The sequence below is a fragment of the Haliotis asinina genome, chromosome 14, assembly GCF_037392515.1.
Source record: "Haliotis asinina isolate JCU_RB_2024 chromosome 14, JCU_Hal_asi_v2, whole genome shotgun sequence".
Classification (NCBI taxonomy): domain Eukaryota; kingdom Metazoa; phylum Mollusca; class Gastropoda; order Lepetellida; family Haliotidae; genus Haliotis; species Haliotis asinina.
The window spans coordinates 6645578-6662898 of record NC_090293.1 but is presented as its reverse complement, the minus strand read 5'-3'; the positions used below and the strand labels follow the sequence as shown (position 1 = coordinate 6662898).

At 39.8% G+C, this 17321-nt stretch overlaps 1 protein-coding gene across 4 annotated transcripts in view; it reads right to left on the bottom strand.

Annotated features, from left to right (window-relative positions):
• Positions 1 to 17321, bottom strand: part of LOC137262105 (X-ray repair cross-complementing protein 6-like) — a 23008-nt gene extending 5687 nt beyond the window's left edge. The window contains exons 1-15 of one of the 4 annotated variants that reach the window (XM_067799881.1): positions 17260 to 17321; positions 14425 to 14515; positions 13957 to 14064; positions 13283 to 13357; positions 12692 to 12739; positions 12352 to 12406; positions 11500 to 11593; positions 10329 to 10407; positions 10051 to 10158; positions 9858 to 9934; positions 9558 to 9641; positions 8593 to 8689; positions 7391 to 7505; positions 1291 to 1379; positions 474 to 602 (exon numbers count right to left, since the gene is read on the bottom strand). In XM_067799881.1, the coding sequence (XP_067655982.1) occupies positions 474 to 602; positions 1291 to 1379; positions 7391 to 7505; positions 8593 to 8689; positions 9558 to 9641; positions 9858 to 9934; positions 10051 to 10158; positions 10329 to 10407; positions 11500 to 11593; positions 12352 to 12406; positions 12692 to 12739; positions 13283 to 13357; positions 13957 to 14064; positions 14425 to 14496 (1230 nt within the window). In that variant the 5' untranslated portion in view covers positions 14497 to 14515; positions 17260 to 17321. Of the gene's footprint in view, positions 1 to 473; positions 603 to 1290; positions 1380 to 7390; positions 7506 to 8592; positions 8690 to 9557; positions 9642 to 9857; positions 9935 to 10050; positions 10159 to 10328; positions 10408 to 11499; positions 11594 to 12351; positions 12407 to 12691; positions 12740 to 13282; positions 13358 to 13956; positions 14065 to 14424; positions 14516 to 17127 lie in introns of all 4 variants that reach the window. The other 3 variants (XM_067799883.1, XM_067799882.1, XM_067799884.1) reach the window with 3 other exon arrangements.

The window sequence follows — 17321 nt, the reverse complement described above, 5'->3', positions numbered from 1 at the left end:
TGACTGTATGAGTGTACAGGTGAGTGAGCGACTGAGTGAGTGAGTGAGTGAGTGAGTGAGTGAATGATTGCAGGACAGATACTGACTGTATGAGTGTACAGGTGAGTGACTGAGCGAGTGAGCGAGTGAGAATGACTGCAGGACTGAGATACTGACTGTATGAGTGTACAGGTGGTTGACTGAGCGAGTAAGTGAGTGAGAGCGTACAGGTGAGTGACTGAGTGAGCGTCTATGACTGCTTTCAGTGAGCATAAAAGTGATTGAGTGACTGTATGGGTGACTGTAAAAGCAAACGAACGAGTGATTGCATGAATGATTGCTTGCATAGTGAGGGTACTAGTGAGTGATTGAATAACTGATTGATTTTGCACAGGAATGATTGCATGACAATACAAGTGACTGGTGAAGTAGAACAGACTATCTCACACTGTATAATCATTGATGCTACAAGACATGTTGCTATGAAGGTTTACCTGTGGCATCAAAGCAACAAACTTGGGTGGATTGTTTTTTCCAGGAATGTATTTACAGATGGGTACGACATCACGGTCAAGACATTTCCGCAAGAGAGCTGTGAACACTGTCATACTCCCAGCATAAGTCTGAAACCAACACAAAGTCAGTAAAAGACAGCTTGTTCCCCAATGGGTCATGTATGACAAATTCTGGCAACAAATGATCAACTCATAGAAACTCGAAGATGACTTTGACCTTGCATATCCACTCAATCACCATTCAAGTGAGGATTTAAGAAGTCAAAGGCAGGCTATGCATTATTTGGAATATCACTGTCTCAGAAACTGAAAGTGATAAAACATATTTAGCAAACACCTGAACCTTACATTTGACTCGTCCCTTTTGAAAATAACAGCACATCCCCGATGATTATACAAAGTTTAACGATGAGAGCAATACTAATTTTTTCGCTGAAAAAACTACTAAAATTTTAGTGAACAAGACCTCATTATGACATACACCAAAAGAGTTCCAAAGTATAATGTGAAGACTTGTCTTTGAAGAGAGAGGTTTTTCCAGGAGTAATGACCTCTGCTGTCCAGTGCATGGAACATTTGTATGGAGAGACACTAAAGAGAGAGATGCTAAAGATGGTACGTTCTGTTACCCTGCCAGGCAATCTGCATTATGGAGATAAAACAAGCACTGGTTTGCATGCTCGCATGCACGCAACACGCATGCATGCCAATAATCCTGACAGCAAAACTGAATCCTATTTCACGTGCCGCCCTCTAAGACCGAACTAGGACACATCTGTTCCTCAACCCCACTTACACTCTCATCTGGGTATATGAAGGAGGCTGGTTTAACATGGTGGTGCTTCTTTATAGAGCTCCGAGGTTTGAAACCCATCAGCGCGAGTCCTGAAACAGGGGTGTTGACCATGAGTAACCACAAAACTAAAGGGATATTGTTGACCTCATACTCATGTCAGTAGAATCTGTTTGACATTGCTGATGGTAGTCAGGGTACAAATTCCATAAATCAGTTTGACTGATGATCAGTGTAAACATTTCTTGCTTAAAGCATTGAATACAAAATTTCAAATGTGACACATTATTTCATAATATCTAAAGTTCATTTCACTGAATTTGTGGCAGTAAATATTCCAACTTAAGTTAAGTCCAAGATGTACTTTAATATTTCCTGTGTAAGAGAACCAAGAATAAATTAATTAATAAATAAACCTAAAAACATTTTTTTAAAATGCTGTAACATCGCTCATTTCTTTCATATTTGATCAATAGTGATGAGAAAAATGTAATTTTCTTATTAAAATTGATATTTTATACTTATCCTAACTCATGCTTAATTGCTTACTCTCCTCTTCCTGGTGAAGTTAGTGGAACACCTGAAATCCCTTGAAGTTCCCTTCTAAAAGAAGTGGACGTAAAATCACACTTACCCACGTATTACCTCCCATTCCCTCCACATGGTCAGCTGACCTCCATGATACTTCACTCTCTCCTATAATCGCCTGACACGAGAATACTAGAATTCAGCGTGTCTGTGAGGGGTGGCTGGGAGGGCTTTTGCCATGAGTCAGGATAAGTATAAAATATCAATTTTATTCAGAAAATTACATATTTTTCCTTATCCTGACTCTTGCTTAATTGCTTACAGATTCAGACAGAAACGGTGGTGGGTCAGACCACGCTGGATTTTGCTATCTGCTCCAAATTATGTCCAATAATTCCACCCCCGAACGGGAACTTGTAACGGCGTTATTTCGGTCCTATTCATATCCATTCTAGATTTTCCTGCTAGTTTCTGATGCAACTAAATGTCAAGATATAGCAATCAAGACTAGTTGCGACCCCACTTCATATACAAGTATCTTCATTACGAGTACAGGGTCATAATCACTCATGCAAGTCACGTGATAAAACGGGTGAGTGAACTCAGCGTCTTCGGGGAACTGTTAGTTGCTGAGTAACGACAAGAGGCCCAAACTCCAGAATTCCAGAAACGTCCTTTGTGGTTATGTCTCATAGGTAGTGGTTGGCAAACACCGTGTTTGACTTCCAAAAGCAGCCCTCCATTATAGTTGATAGCGAGCAATTCCCATGTAGCCCTGGTGTAGAGGTCAAGGCTCTGACTTCATGTGGGTTGGAGGCTCGCAGAGGTTCCAGTCCTGCTGCTTTATAGGGCTCTCAATATAACAGCCCTGATCCACAATGAGATAGTGGGATAGTTCTGTAAGTGTCTCAGTAGATATAGGGCTAAACAGGCGCTTGAAACTTTGCCTTCTAGACTTGGTACGTGCGATGTATATCTTCAATGCTCTGACTGGACATAATGATAAATCTTGAGTATCATCGGGTCTAGGGATTGAAGATAATGCCAGTGTGTGGAATTGTCCATCCGGTTGACCTGGCAGTTTCTTTTCGCAATAAAATCCCATCGTAGACCGAGATGAGCTGTCTGCTGATGACTCGCGTCAAAGCTCATGTGGTTGAAGTCTAGAGCATGAATTTCTGACATTCATGCAGCTGTAGCCAAGGCAAGTAAAAACAGCGTCTTCTGAGTTAGCAGTTCAAATGAGGTCCGATCAAGCGAGTCGTATGCATCACTTGTGAGATGTTGGAGTACGATGTTTAGATCCCATGCTGGAGCTCTAAATCAACATTATTGATCTTCCAGCTTGAAGGAGCGTAGCAAGGCAAGTAACTCGAGTACTTCAGTCAGCTTGGTCCTCGTTTCCATGGTTACAATTGAGCTGAGAGCTGTCAAGTATGAAGATAATGTAGAACCTTTCAGACCTTTGGAATGTCGTAGATGACATAAATATTCTGCTATTTCCGGATGTGTTGCCTTCATCACCATGAAGCCTTTCTTCTTGGTGAATGTCTCAAACCAATTCCACTTGTCATCATAAAGGGTGCAAGTGGATTTCCGTAAGGCTAAGGTAACTGCTTTTGCTGCACTCGTCGAGTATCCTCTGTATTTTAAACTGATTTTGATACGTTCCACACGTGAAGTCAGAATGCAGATGGGTTGCTGTGTGCCTGTTTTGTGTGTGGATGGACAAGAAAATTTTCCCAATCTGGTAGTTGTAGTGTTGGTTGTCCTAACTCCTCTATGAGTGTTGGAAACCAATGTATTGTTAGTCAGTAAGGCTAAGTAAGTTGTAGCCTCTTGGTCTGTTCTATTTTCTCGATGACTTTGGTAGCAGCACTGGAAGGAGAAATGCAAATGCGTTTTGGTCCTTCCCATGGGATGCTGAGAGCGTCTGTTGCCCAGGCTAACAGATCTGGTGCCGGTGATACAAAGGTTGTAGTCTGTTTGTGGAACCGTGTTGCAAATAAGTCTATTTGCGGTAATCTAAACGTTGGTCTGATTAATTAAAACGCCTCTCGAAGCAGCATCCACTCTGTTGGTGATAGATGAAGAGGACGAGATAAGGCATATGCCATGATGATGCAGACTCCTGGTATGTGACATGCTTTTATTTGGAGATTCAGACTGTCCACCATGTTGAAAAGTTGAAATAACATATAAGTTCCTATGCAGACATTTGATTGGCGAGTTCCCCATAGCGGGTGTGGTTTCAAGTTGTCCAGCATTGTAAACCTGTCAAGACCTGAAACCATGACACAGGAATCGGTGTCATAGACATAGTTGTAGGCGTCTTCTTCTGGTCATATCCTGAGAAGACGTGAGCAGACCGAGTAGACATTGACATGGAGAGAGTAGAACTTGTTCTAACATCAACTTGAACTTTGACCCACCGATTCTCTGGGACAGCGGTGTATTTCCATGTAGTGATGAATCAAATCCCAAGGAAATTAGATTCACTTTTCATCCGAGCTGAGTTAGTAGTCTGATAGTGAAGGTCAACTGTAGACTGAGTTGACTGCTCTCATGAAGAACTTGTATGCCGTGAAGATACGTCATTATTCATTTCCAGATCGTCAATACTATTCACTATGAGCATGTTGACATTTGCCGGAAGTCTATTTATAGCTGGCTGCCTGTTCGATCAGGACATTCATTCATTGCTGCAATCCTCATCCTAGGCCACATTGTGTCTGCTGTTAGAAGACCTCTATGCTGCCTGACGAATCAAATGACATTGTAAACTGTTAATCTAGTGTGTAACTGACATCTTTCCAGCGTTGAAAGTCACCGACAACTTCCTGAAACTGGAACAAATACATCACATTTTGCGCAGGGCGCTGTCTCTCAAAGACCAATCAGTTTGTAGATGTGACGTCACCGGCTTTCTTTACAGGTCGTTTTCTTTCGGGGACCAATCAGATTGTAGACGTGACGTTACCGGTGTTGTTCAAACTGTGATACCCTTGCTAGCATTTTGGCTTGTCCGTAACCATACTGTCTGGCGAGCATATGTCTAGATGAGTAAAGCGCGTGAAAAAAACTTTTGCCGCTTGAAGCTGATGTAGGCAAATTGTCTTCCAGGTAGATGTGTCGAAAAATATTTCCATTGAAGATAATACCATCATCTCTTGTGATCAGAGGTGTAGTATGCTTTGGAATGTTGCAGTCATCTCGAAGAATCTTCATGATGTATTCATCATTGAGAATTCCCAGCTTCTTCCAGTCAAGTGGAAGACATTCACCAACTGGAGACGGTTGTATGGGAACAGCTGAGGGTGGAAAACTCCAGACATTCCGACCCTGATCTCCAATGTTTACCCCCTGGACGCTCTGGTATTAAACTTGTTATCTCTTGTTTTCTGGACTCTGGAGAACTTGGTTGTGCTAGTGTAATGCTGACCTGTCTACTTGGGTTATAGTTAAAAGGGCACTATGTTTTATTTTATTTACATCAAGTTGTCAAGCATTCTTTTGGGTTGTTTGGAGGTCCTGAAAAGGACCGTTGTCAAGGTGTCGATGGACTTGATCATCATGACTTCTTTAACTTCTTGGGCAATCTTGTCAAGGGAGTAGATTCAGTTCCGCAGTAGTTGAGACGAGGTGTTCGGACGTAAACTGCTGATCCTTCTTCTGAGTGACGAAAGTTGGATGGCTCAACTTGAGATGCGGGTCTAAATCGAGTCCATCCGAATGTCGTCTATCTTGAAAGATCGTTGCGGGGACTGCTGATGATCTTGTTGTTGTTTAAAATTGGATGCTGACTTCAATTCCATAGATAACTTCTTAGAAATCGGAGCTATCACCGGAAACATTAACGCATGTCTTCCGTCTTCATCCTCCTTTTTTTTCCCGATGTAGGTGCTCTGGAGTGAGTGCAGATCTAGTTGAGTACTCGCATAGCGCAGCAGTCGCAGTTGAAGATTGTAGTTTTCGTTCTCCTTCAACATGACTTCCAAACTCATGTTGCACGAAGACATCTGCATCGAACGACTGCGTTGAGTGCAGTCATGGCTGACTCGTAGAGGTGTCTGCTTTGATGACTGAGGCTGTTGACGAAGTCTGCGTTGTCTGACGACCTGGAGCCGTGACGATGCAGTCGTGGTAGATTTAGGAGCAGCAGTTGACATAGTTTAAGATTGTAGTAGTTGGATACAGGTGTCTGACTTCGATGACTTAGTTTCCTTGGTCTGTGACGGCCCAGCCTCAACAGATGGTTTCTTCTGAGTCTTGGGAGGGGACTCGCCCGACCCTGGACACAACCTCGGAGATATGTCTGGCATCTCGCTAGAACAAATCTCACCGTGAATAATTAAACGGTTACCCGATTTTATTTCATCACAGAAGCCATGGCTAATGTGAGCCGACGTTGCTTATCTCTAGCACGTCTGTTAACAGACGGTAAATATAATAAGAATTCTGCTTTTTTAATACAAAACTTAAAACGAGTATGAGCAGAACATAAAGGTTTAGACGCCTGCCAAAGTACATGCTGGTCAACCACCAACAGCCGCAACCTGCACTGGAAACATGATTTCATCAACTGAGACTAAGTCTCAATTGATGAAATATGTGTTAGAAAAGGGCACAAAAATCACAATTTATATCATAATAATAAACATATACAAGTCAAAAACCGCATACAACACAAATCTAGTAAGAAAAACCAAAAGAATGAAAAATGTATCGCCGTATACGGGACCCAGGTGCCTTCAGCTTTCCACGTCAGGCGATAGGGAGAGAGAGCATTATCATGGCGGTCAGCTGACCATGTGGAGGGAAAGGGAGGTAATACATGGGTGAGTGTGATTTCACGTCCGCTTCTTTTAGAAGGGAACTACAAGGGATTTCAGGTGTTCCACTACCTTCACCAGGAAGAGGAGAGTAAGGAATTAAGCATGAGTCAGGATAAGGAAAAATAATCATGATTAATACTCATATTTGCAGAATTCCTATAAATTGTTGGTTTCTTGTCTAACACAGCACTCAGCAATATCTCAGGCTGTAGTCTAGAAAGAACAGAGTCTGGACAAGACAATCCAGTGATCATCATTATGAGGATCATCTGGGATAGGAAAATACATGTCTACCAAGTCAGCAAGCCCGACCATCCAGTTCCATTTGTTGCCTCTTGTGACAAGTATAGGTTGCTGAAGATCAATTCTAACCGTGATCTTCATGGGTCCATTCCTATAAATACACTTCCAGGGTTTCATGATCACCTACCTACAAAGCAGTGGGCAACTGTTTTCATCTTGCTTTAAAGTGTACTGCTAATTAACAATTGGTCTACAAAGTAGCCTAGTGGATAAGGTTCACTTTTCACACCAAATACCCGGGTTTGAGTCCACACACGAGTACAATGTGGGAAACCTATTTCTGGTGTCCGTCACCATGATAATTTCATAATTTGATAATTTCTGCTTAATTTCATTAATAATACCAATCATTATGATAAATACTGCATAAAAATGAAAAACTAGACTGTATCATTTTTGTGCAGTTGAGTGCAGTCAAGCCAAGTCCCACAGCTTACCTGAAGGGCCAAACCTGCGAATCTCTGTCACCTCATCATTTTCAAAACAGATTCTACGATTGCCATAGGTCTGAGCTTTCTTTAGATCTTGTGGCATCAGAACTTCTCCAGTATCCTGAAATAGTTTCATAGAAAATGTCATCTGAAATCTGCAATCATGAAACTAATTTTAACTGAATAATATAGAAAATAAACAAGCTCTTGAATCTCGGTTGTGAAGGATCACTTTTGTACAAAGGGCTTGCACAAAGAGCTTATATTCCTTAGAGATGGTATTGACTATACAGGGGTTCAAAACATTTTTTTAAAGCAACTTGCCACAGGGAAAGTGACCTTAAGAAAGTAAGTAAAAAAGTGGTGTTTCTCGGCCTGTTCTGAGGAGAAATATGGGTCCAAGTCTGCTATAAATGTCAGAAAACATTGGAATTAATACTCGGCTAATGTAATAACTTTGTCACATTTGTGTTTCATTGCAAGTAAGACCTTTATAATGTTTCAGTTTTATATACTCTTATGCAATGTAAAGACGTTCCAAGCTACAGCAAGTTTTCCCCTAACTTCACTCTAACAGCAAGTTCTTCCCCCAACTACATTTTTACAGCAAGTTTTCCCCCAACTTCAATGTTACAGGAAGTTTTTCCCGAACTTCACTATTACAGCAAGATTCCCCCAATTTCACTGCTACAGCAAGTTTTTCCCCAGCTTCACTATTACAGCAAGTTTTCCCCCCAACTTCACTGTTACAGCACGTTTCCCCCAATTTCACTGTTACAGCAAGTTTTCCCCCAATTTCACTGTTACAGCAAGTTTTTCCCCAAACTTCACAGCCTTTGTTTTACATACTACAGTGGAAGCTGTCAAAACCGACATCTAACCAATCTGGCAAGTTGTCAACACCAGCATATAATCTCAGTTCCATCCATGGCTTGTATAAATGTCATCAGCTACATAATCTGGCACATTGTGTAAACTGGACTATTTTTTGAGTTCCAGTGAGTGTCGGTTTAGACAGCTTCCACTGTATATGAATCCCTGTCCTATTATCTAAACTTGAAATAAGCAGAGTTCAATGACCTCACAACAAGAATGTAATGAGTGACCATAAAGCATTAACTGCTCCTGTTAAACTGCATCTCTTGCATGTTTTGATAGGTTGATATATGAATAACGCTATCGAAAATGTGATTCAATAGTGTTCTTACCTCCAAGTATGTCTTGGCGTGACTTTTAAGTTCCTCGTTTGTGTCCCGAGATAGCTTCACAGCTGATGGTTTAGGGCAACTCCGTACAAGATTGTACCTAAAATGTGAAATATCCAGTTGAACATTGTATTCTTTTACTAAAAGCAGCATTTTCAAGTAAAAGCAGAACTGACAAGACAAAATTGTGTCCAGGGACACAGATGCCTCTGCTGCTCTAGGAAGTGTTCCCGACACTGAGTGTTCTACCAAGCAACTATGAGATGCACACCTTTAGAGTCCCAATGAAACACATGTAGAAGCATGATTAATTCTGTTGTGCAGTTTTGGGGAGAAGTGGATAGGCTTAATCCCCTACTGCACAATCATCAGAGAGAAACTACAAAACATTCATCTAAGTTCAAATGTCTCTAAACATACAAAAACTACAAAATACAAAAACAAAATATGACATGCACACCTCTCTATAAAAGACATGTTAGCTAAATGAGTTTTGTGCAGTGGTTTTTGAGGAAAAGTAGATTAAGGAGGAGGAGAAGGAGAAGTACACCCCTGTTGTAACCAAATTTAACTAAGTTTAAACATCTGTAGAAACAATTAAGAAATTGGATGAACAAGGTATGAGATGCACACACCTCATTTAGGGTCCAAGTTAAACACATATAGAAGCTCAATCAATCAATTCTGTTGAGCAGCTTTTGTGGAGAAGTGTATAGACTTAGTCCACTATAACACTATATTCAGAGAGAAATTCAACAAAATGCATGTAAGTTCAAACAGCATTAAAATTGGAAAAATATAAATCCTTTTGATCAAAGATCGTAGGTTAGACCTTGCAAAGGGTGCTGTCAGAATGCCTTTAGCAATACCTAACACAAACTCCCAAGAACACAGTGATCCCACCAGTCACTTCAGAAAACCTGTATAGTAACACATCATAAGGGATGAACATGTCAGACTCTACTCACACTCCAACTGAGAAGTCCAGGCCATTTCCAAGGGAGAAAGGAACCCTGCGGAGTGCCCTCTTCTTGTGGTCCTTGGATCGCACTCTGAAACAGTAATGAATCACAAATGTGTCTCTGAAAGATAGGTTTGAGAGTATCCAAAATAATCCAGAATTGGTTCATAAATATAAAAGGTAGCAATGGCTCTTGATTTGATTCATATTCAATCTGTACAGATCATTTAGATCTGAACTACACGCTAAACACAAAGGTTTGAGTGTAGACATGTTGATAAAGATACAAGAGGAAAGTCAGCGCTACCTGGTGAGCAGTTCTTCCAACCTCTCAGCAGGGTCAGGTAACTCTGTGAGCTCATCATCATCTGTGTATAGAAGATCCTGAAAGCAAAGCCTCCCGCCTGTTAGATGATCTCAACATCAGTATATATCTGCCAATCTGTCATATGTTTGAAAGAGTGATCTTACAGCTAACTTAACTGTCAGTGTCAACCAACCTTGTAGAACTTGGAGACATCAAACCTCTCGCCTGGCTTCTGCATGTGCATCAGTTCAAGGTCAATCCCAGTCTCATGAAGGTCACTGGCTTTTGTCTTAGCCTGGCGCTGAAATTAGAATGTAATAACAAATGTCACCACAAGTGCTATCCACAAAAACACATAACAGTTTTGGCTTAAACCTATCCTGACTGACCTTGAGAATGCTCTTAAAGTTTATTTTAGTCAAGTGAAGTCTGGCAGTCAAAGCAACGTTTGAGTGATTATGTTGTACGTACCTGATATTGAGCATTTCCTGCATGTGGATCATCATTGTTGGTGAAGAGCATCACTCTCTTGTAGTTGATCTTCTGGGCGCTGAAACAAGTAGACAGAAGCCACAGTGATCTTAGATGACAACCTTATATGAATTTATATTTTCAAAGAGTCTTCAAGCCCACCTGGCAAAATATGATGAAAATCTGCCTACTGAAAACACTGAATAAAAATGCTACTATGACATCAACCTTGCCCTAACAATACCATTTACAATAACATGAATTTAAATGACAATAAAAACATGACCTATCTTAATATCATAATCCATATGTTCAAACACAGAAATATTTTCAAGACTCACTTTGACCTTGACATGAATGTCAAAGTGTATAAATTATGCAAAAATAGTAATAAAGAAATTGCTTATTGAAAAGTATTCAAGTGAAAGCATTAGAGTATATGAAGAAAATCCAGAGAACCTTTCTTCAGATATCTTGCTGACAATCTTCAGTTTAATATGCTGAAATTTTCAAAGTGTTGCCATGACCTTGAAAATTATGTAATGGGTATCAAAATCGTTGAGCTTTGCCCAGATGAAGCATGGTGTCAAATAAGAAGAAAATCCAGTAACTGTTTTTTTTGTGATATTTTGCTGACTATCTTCACATTCAATTTAACACACTGATATTTTCAAAGTATCTCCATGACCTTGAAAATGAAGTGAAGGTCACCAATATTAACTGGGCCTTGCACCTTCTGTAGATAAAACTTGGTGTCAAATGGTTCTTGAGATATCTTGCTGACAATCTTAACATGCAGGTTAACATGCTGAAATTTTCAAAGTGTCGCTGTCATCGTGAAAATTAAGTGAAGGTCACCAAATCATGTGGGCTCTGCAGCTTCCCAAGACAAAGCTTGGTGTTGAACATGAAGAAACGAATGGTTCTTGAGAGATCTTGCTGATAAGGGTAAAACATTTAAGTCCCCTTGTGACCCTTAAATGAAGGTCAATTCTTACATACTTATGGATGGACAAAGCCTGATACCATATCCCCTGCTTTGTGCGCAAATGCGACTTCCCATGGAGGGAATCAACAATGTCACCACAGCAGACCACCCAATCCATGTATGACATCTTATTTCTCAGCGGCAACCCCCACAGACAACGACCAGTTTGAACTTGATACCTACCAGTTTGAGAACATGCTGGCACATGTCCACAGAGCCTCACTGAGTGAGAAGGCATCGCTGTGACCGTACTTAGCACCAAACTTCTTGTAACCCTCTACAAAACAGAAAGCAGTCAGTAGCTTGATGTACATTGAAGAAACTGTAGATGAGGTCTCGTTGGCCAAAGAAAGTTAACTAAACTGGACAGAACTGACCTCAGATTCCATTGTTTGGGTTGGTTGAATGTCAGGGTTAGTTGCATTTAGTTAGTAGCAAAATGGAACGAATGAAAGAAAGGACACAACAAAGGTATAATGGACACGATGCTGTATGTGTAATGATTAATGAAATGTAGGGAAACAACAAGTGCAGGGGTCAAGACAATTTTTTCACAAGAGCATGTACGCCTTATTTTTTCAGTATCTGAGTACTGGGGAAAATTCGAGTACTGAGTTATCTTGTGTTTTGTTTCATATATGCACCACAACATTGTAACTCTTGTGTAAACAGGTCAATAAACAATGGAGCAATACTTTTTCAGATAAATACGCCCGTAAATGATTCTAAGATGGTACACCATTGCTGTGGTGCTTATCTGCTATGTTTTCTGATTTTTTTCCTACCATATCATGCACATTTTTTATCTGTACATACGCTGATACGGTCCTTATCTGAAGCCCTGAAGTGATATGGGGAAACAAGACTGCTTGATGATTAACATAGCTGTCTGTACTAAATCATGTTACCCGCATGAACTTATGTAACAGCAACACTGTCACAGTCTTACCATTACAGTGTGGACTTACAAACTGAGCATAAAACAAGTATTACCTATAAACAGATTTTGCTAGACTTGAGTTTGGGGCTACTTACTCTCTTGTAGCTCCTCAAGCTCTAGAATACGTGGAGCACCTGGCTGGTCCAGATTCTGTAACAAGAAAACAGCAGTGAGCAACTTGTGAACAGCAGTTGAAACTGTGGAGAGGAGTCTATCAATACTACAGCAACAATCACAAAAAAATATGGAACTCAATTCTAAAATAACAGCTGCACTGTTGAAAGAAACATTACCTGCTTCTGGTTTTAAAGTAAGTTTGTTTTGAGCAATGGTACAATAACAATAAATCTGTGTCCTGAAATCTTCGTTATAACGGAGTAGTTCAGACAAAAGTATGGTGCTTCATCTAGCAAAAGGATGTCTGACTTAGCTCACCTGGTAGATGTAGATATGTTTGAAATCAGTTGGGTTTTCACTTTTTTCCTGAAACATTATAAGAACAACGGTCACATAAACCTGAAGGGTGATTCTCACTATATATTAAGCGTGGTTTCATTTCCCAGAATAACCACATTAAACGTTTTTGTTTACTCCCAGGTTTTACTTATTGCAAGTAATACCTATTTCCAGATTTTACTTTTGAAAGTAGTGCATCTTCCATATTTCAAAGTGCAAATGATATCCCTTGCTGGAATGGAATCCCTTTGCTCAAGTTAATAAGACAATCTACCTAATGGCCACTGAGACAATGAAGACGCAATGGTTGACTTATCTATTTTTAGTTACTGTCATTGATTGATTTCACTAGCACGTCAGTTATTGCTATGTAGCTTCATTATATAATCATCAAATTATCCACCACTGACTGTTTATATGTATAATAAAGCAATCCTCCTGGGTAAGTAAGCGTTAGTTACATTCATGGTTTCCAAGGTGTATCGGTCAATATCCCTACAGTTTTGGGCATGTGGCCTCCGAGGCTCATTGTGCAATGGGTGTTCAGAGGAATATGAACAGCCAACTTACTGTTCCAAAGAAGACAACACCCATGAAATCCTTATCGCTGCCGATGATCTTGTTCTGCATGCAAGTTTGAACACACTGAAACACCAGATTGCATGAGCTGGGTTTAACTCCATTGTGCATGGAACTTCGCATAAGTCTAGCCATCTCAGATTATAAGAGAAATACTGATTTGGTGTATGTCTTGACTGTTAATGAATTTGATGAAAAAACAAAGAAACAAAGTAACAAAGTGAGGCTAATTGTAGGTTACAAAATATGATCATACATTTAGCAAATCTCTCTCTCTCTCTCTCTCAAAATTGAAGAGCTCGGATTCTTTAACTGTGACATTAAACACCACCTGCTACATAGAAAGAGGCCCAAATATTCCTTATTTAAAGAGCCTAAATATTCAAATGATTATTTTAAAGCAGACGTTGCATATACTAAAGATACACTGTCAAATAAGGCACAATTTTTTCAAATAAGGCACAATTGTGACTTGCTTTGAACAGAAAAATAGCCAAAACAGTGAATATTGAATGAAAACTGTAAAAACTTTTTACAAAACAAGAAAGATACAATACAGTCTAATTAACAATTACACTGATAAGAACACAGATTACGGCCAAAGGTTAACATGCCATAATCTAACCCGTTTTGTCAGGTAACATAGTGAAATGTCCTCCACCTACCCTAATACAAACTTGGAAGTGAGATTCTTCATCGTCCTCATCACAGTCAAACATATCCTTTGTGCAGTCCACAAGGAAGATGAGCCCGTCTCGGCTTCCAAACCGAAACTGCGGACAAAGTTTGCAATCAATTCCAAAACTGACGAATTTTACATAATTTCATATAGAGAAGCAAGTGCAACCTGTCTTCACTTCACTTCAGTTGTGTCCTCTACATACAAAATGTCAATAATACAGGGCAAATCAATGAAATTGTCTTAATCAATTTGGTCACATCCAGTGAGGATTTACTGTCCTTGAAACATTCACATTAATGAACTTTTGGATTATGAAATTATTTATGCAGTTGAGTATGATCCATATTTTTAGTAAATGCTACAAATTCAGAACAATCAAACGGTTCAGAAAGCACTTCACGATTGACTCCCCTATCACAAATGGTATAGATTCATCAAACATAACCAATACCTGAGGATCAAACTCATCATCATCCTGATCTTCATCATCCTCCCCATATCGAGCATATCCAAAGTCAGCCATTACAAATATTCGTCAGTACCTGAGGAATATAAGGAAAAAATCATAACTATGTCAAACACTGTCACCATTAAGTATAACTGACTGCACTTGACACACATGCAGCTTAGCTTGAGCAAACATGTAATGCAACTGGTTAACTTTCATCTTTGATCATTGTTTTGCCAGTACCATCACACTGCGTTTCTTTTTGTATATGTGTTAGCATGTCTCTGTCTGAGTATGTTGGTGTTTAGATTTTACATACTAATGTAGACATCTTACTGAATGAATCGTAAATCAGGTTTGAATAAAGATGATGTAAAGAAATGAATTGGCATTTTTCAGGTCTTGATGGGGTGTGACCATATAATAGACTAATACAGGTCTCTGATTACAATGACTACACAAACGTCAATGTAATGCTCAGAAAAGATGGATAAATAGTGCTCTGGACAATGTTCCAGTTATTTTATGCATTGTCAGCTGAGTATGTGAAGATAGTCCCACAAGCGCTGGTATTTTACTGACAAATGAAGAACATAATCATGAAATGCACTGAGGCAGGCTCTGGAGTGTCAAACAGCCACAACTCTGTGAAGCAAAATGGCAGTGTCTGAAGTGACTGGACCTGTCAACCCACCAGTGGTCTTTTGTATATTGAGGCCATATTCAGACAATACATTTTCAGACACATTTGCTTGCATTCATCCTTCCCTAATCTAAACAAAGAATTTTGTTTTGGACATTGAATGAATTTGGCAAACACTAAGTATATTTACTAGCGGGGCAATGATTTCATTATTTCATGAGAGTATGTGAGTTTAGTTTTACACCACACTCTGCAATATTCCTGCTAAATCGTGGTGGTCTATACATAATTGAGCATGGACCAGCCAATCCAGGGATCAACAGCATTAGCATCAATCAGCACAAGTGGGAATGAGAGCTAGTGAGGCGTCAACCAAGTCAGCAAGCCTGACCACCCCATCCCCTTAGTCGCTAGTGAGGCGTCAACCAAGTCAGCAAGCCTGACCACCCCATCCCCTTAGTCGCCTCTCACAACAAGCATGGGTTACTTAAGACCAATTCTAACTCAGATCATCATGTGCCCATTGTTTCATGTGTGATCCTCTGATGTCATACTGCAATGACTCAATAGATTTGCTGAAAGCTGGTGCAACATCCAAGACATTACATGGTGTCTCTGTATGCCAAATCAAATTATGCATGACAGAAATGTTCATATGATCTAGTTGATAATTGTCTGGTACAGTCAAACCCTGTTTACTCGGACCGAACATATCCGGAAACCCCGCCTTCTGGACAATTTTTATATGAAACTGAACTTACGTTCATTAATTATACTCGCTTTACCATGTTAGCCGGATCCCATGCTTCTGGAACTGGACGGCGAATTTTCCAACCATTCCCATAGGTTTCCATTGAAAAATGATCCAGTTATTCGGACGGAGAGATCTGTGCAACGTGCATGTGTATGTGTATGTGTATGTGTCACACAGTACCGTGCACCGACTATGTGATTTCATTCTTAATCTATCGGAAGGCATTTGATGTGAATTGATTAATTAGCCATCAAAACACTAGGGACGCATGCCACTCGGGTTGTTCATTACGATTTGGTGGGCGTGAGAACATCTCATCAGTAACAAAAACACATGTTAAGTAGGATTAAGGTAAACTACACTGTAATTGTACTCTATATAACACTTGTAAATCCACCCCTACTATCTGTCGTTAAGTTAAAAATAGCCTGCCACATGATCCAAGTCATGTGCTCCTGTCTGGTAGTTTACTTTCTGCAGACAGCATAAGTTTGCCGCGATGTCATATGTTTTTAGGGCACTTAAAGTTCATAAAAGAATATGCATTATGCAAAATTTAGACTTTATGTTTTTCATCTAACTTACCACACACTACATGATTACGTTCGACACACCCTGACACAGTTTTACCTGCGTTCAGCCTTCCACGTATTATCGGTACACTTATATGTTAATGATGATTCACTGTTATTACTTTTGACTGTTGATTTATTGATATACACAAATGAAAATTCTTCGCTTTCACTTAATTTTCATGTTGTGCTTGTTTGATTCAGTTAACTGGACGTCTTGCCATCCGGACGATTCTCGAGTGAAACCAAAACGTCTGGATAAACAGGGTTCAACCATAACTTGAATTCATCAATGAAAATTTATTACACCTTGAAAATGGATGTTCTGTCTCTGCTTGATCTGATGAGGTCTGATGACATAACATTATGTCATAAGCAAATATTTTGGGTTTGGACACTCAGCTCAACATTTGTATTCCCATTACAAACAGTAAAGATCTGACAACATGGCATGAAATGGACTGGCGTTCAAACCGATGAAACGCCCATGTACACTTTATCATAGCAATCTAGTGCAATGATATAAACATGGCCTACATTGTCTTGCAAAATTGATGAGAAACATTCTGGTTGAAGAATTTGATTGAACGATTACAATTAACAACTCCAGAACCGATCTAGCAATGGAACATTGTGTCGTACTGTCCTCGTGGGGCAGAATTTATGCTACTGCCTGTGACCAGGTGACATGTTCGAGCGAGATGTTTTTCTTGCACCGGTGAATAGGTTTTGCCTACGTTTTAGCGGAGATTGAACGCAATTCCACCGATGACAACTGTTGTGAACGACTGCATCTGGTTGATCTTAAACGGAGTTAAATACACACTGTACAAGTAGGTTAATGAACTAGACTTTAATTACAATATTACCTTCTTCTCGTAAACCTTTCGCAAGCTTGCAAACGGAAGTTATATACCGGAAATAATCTTTT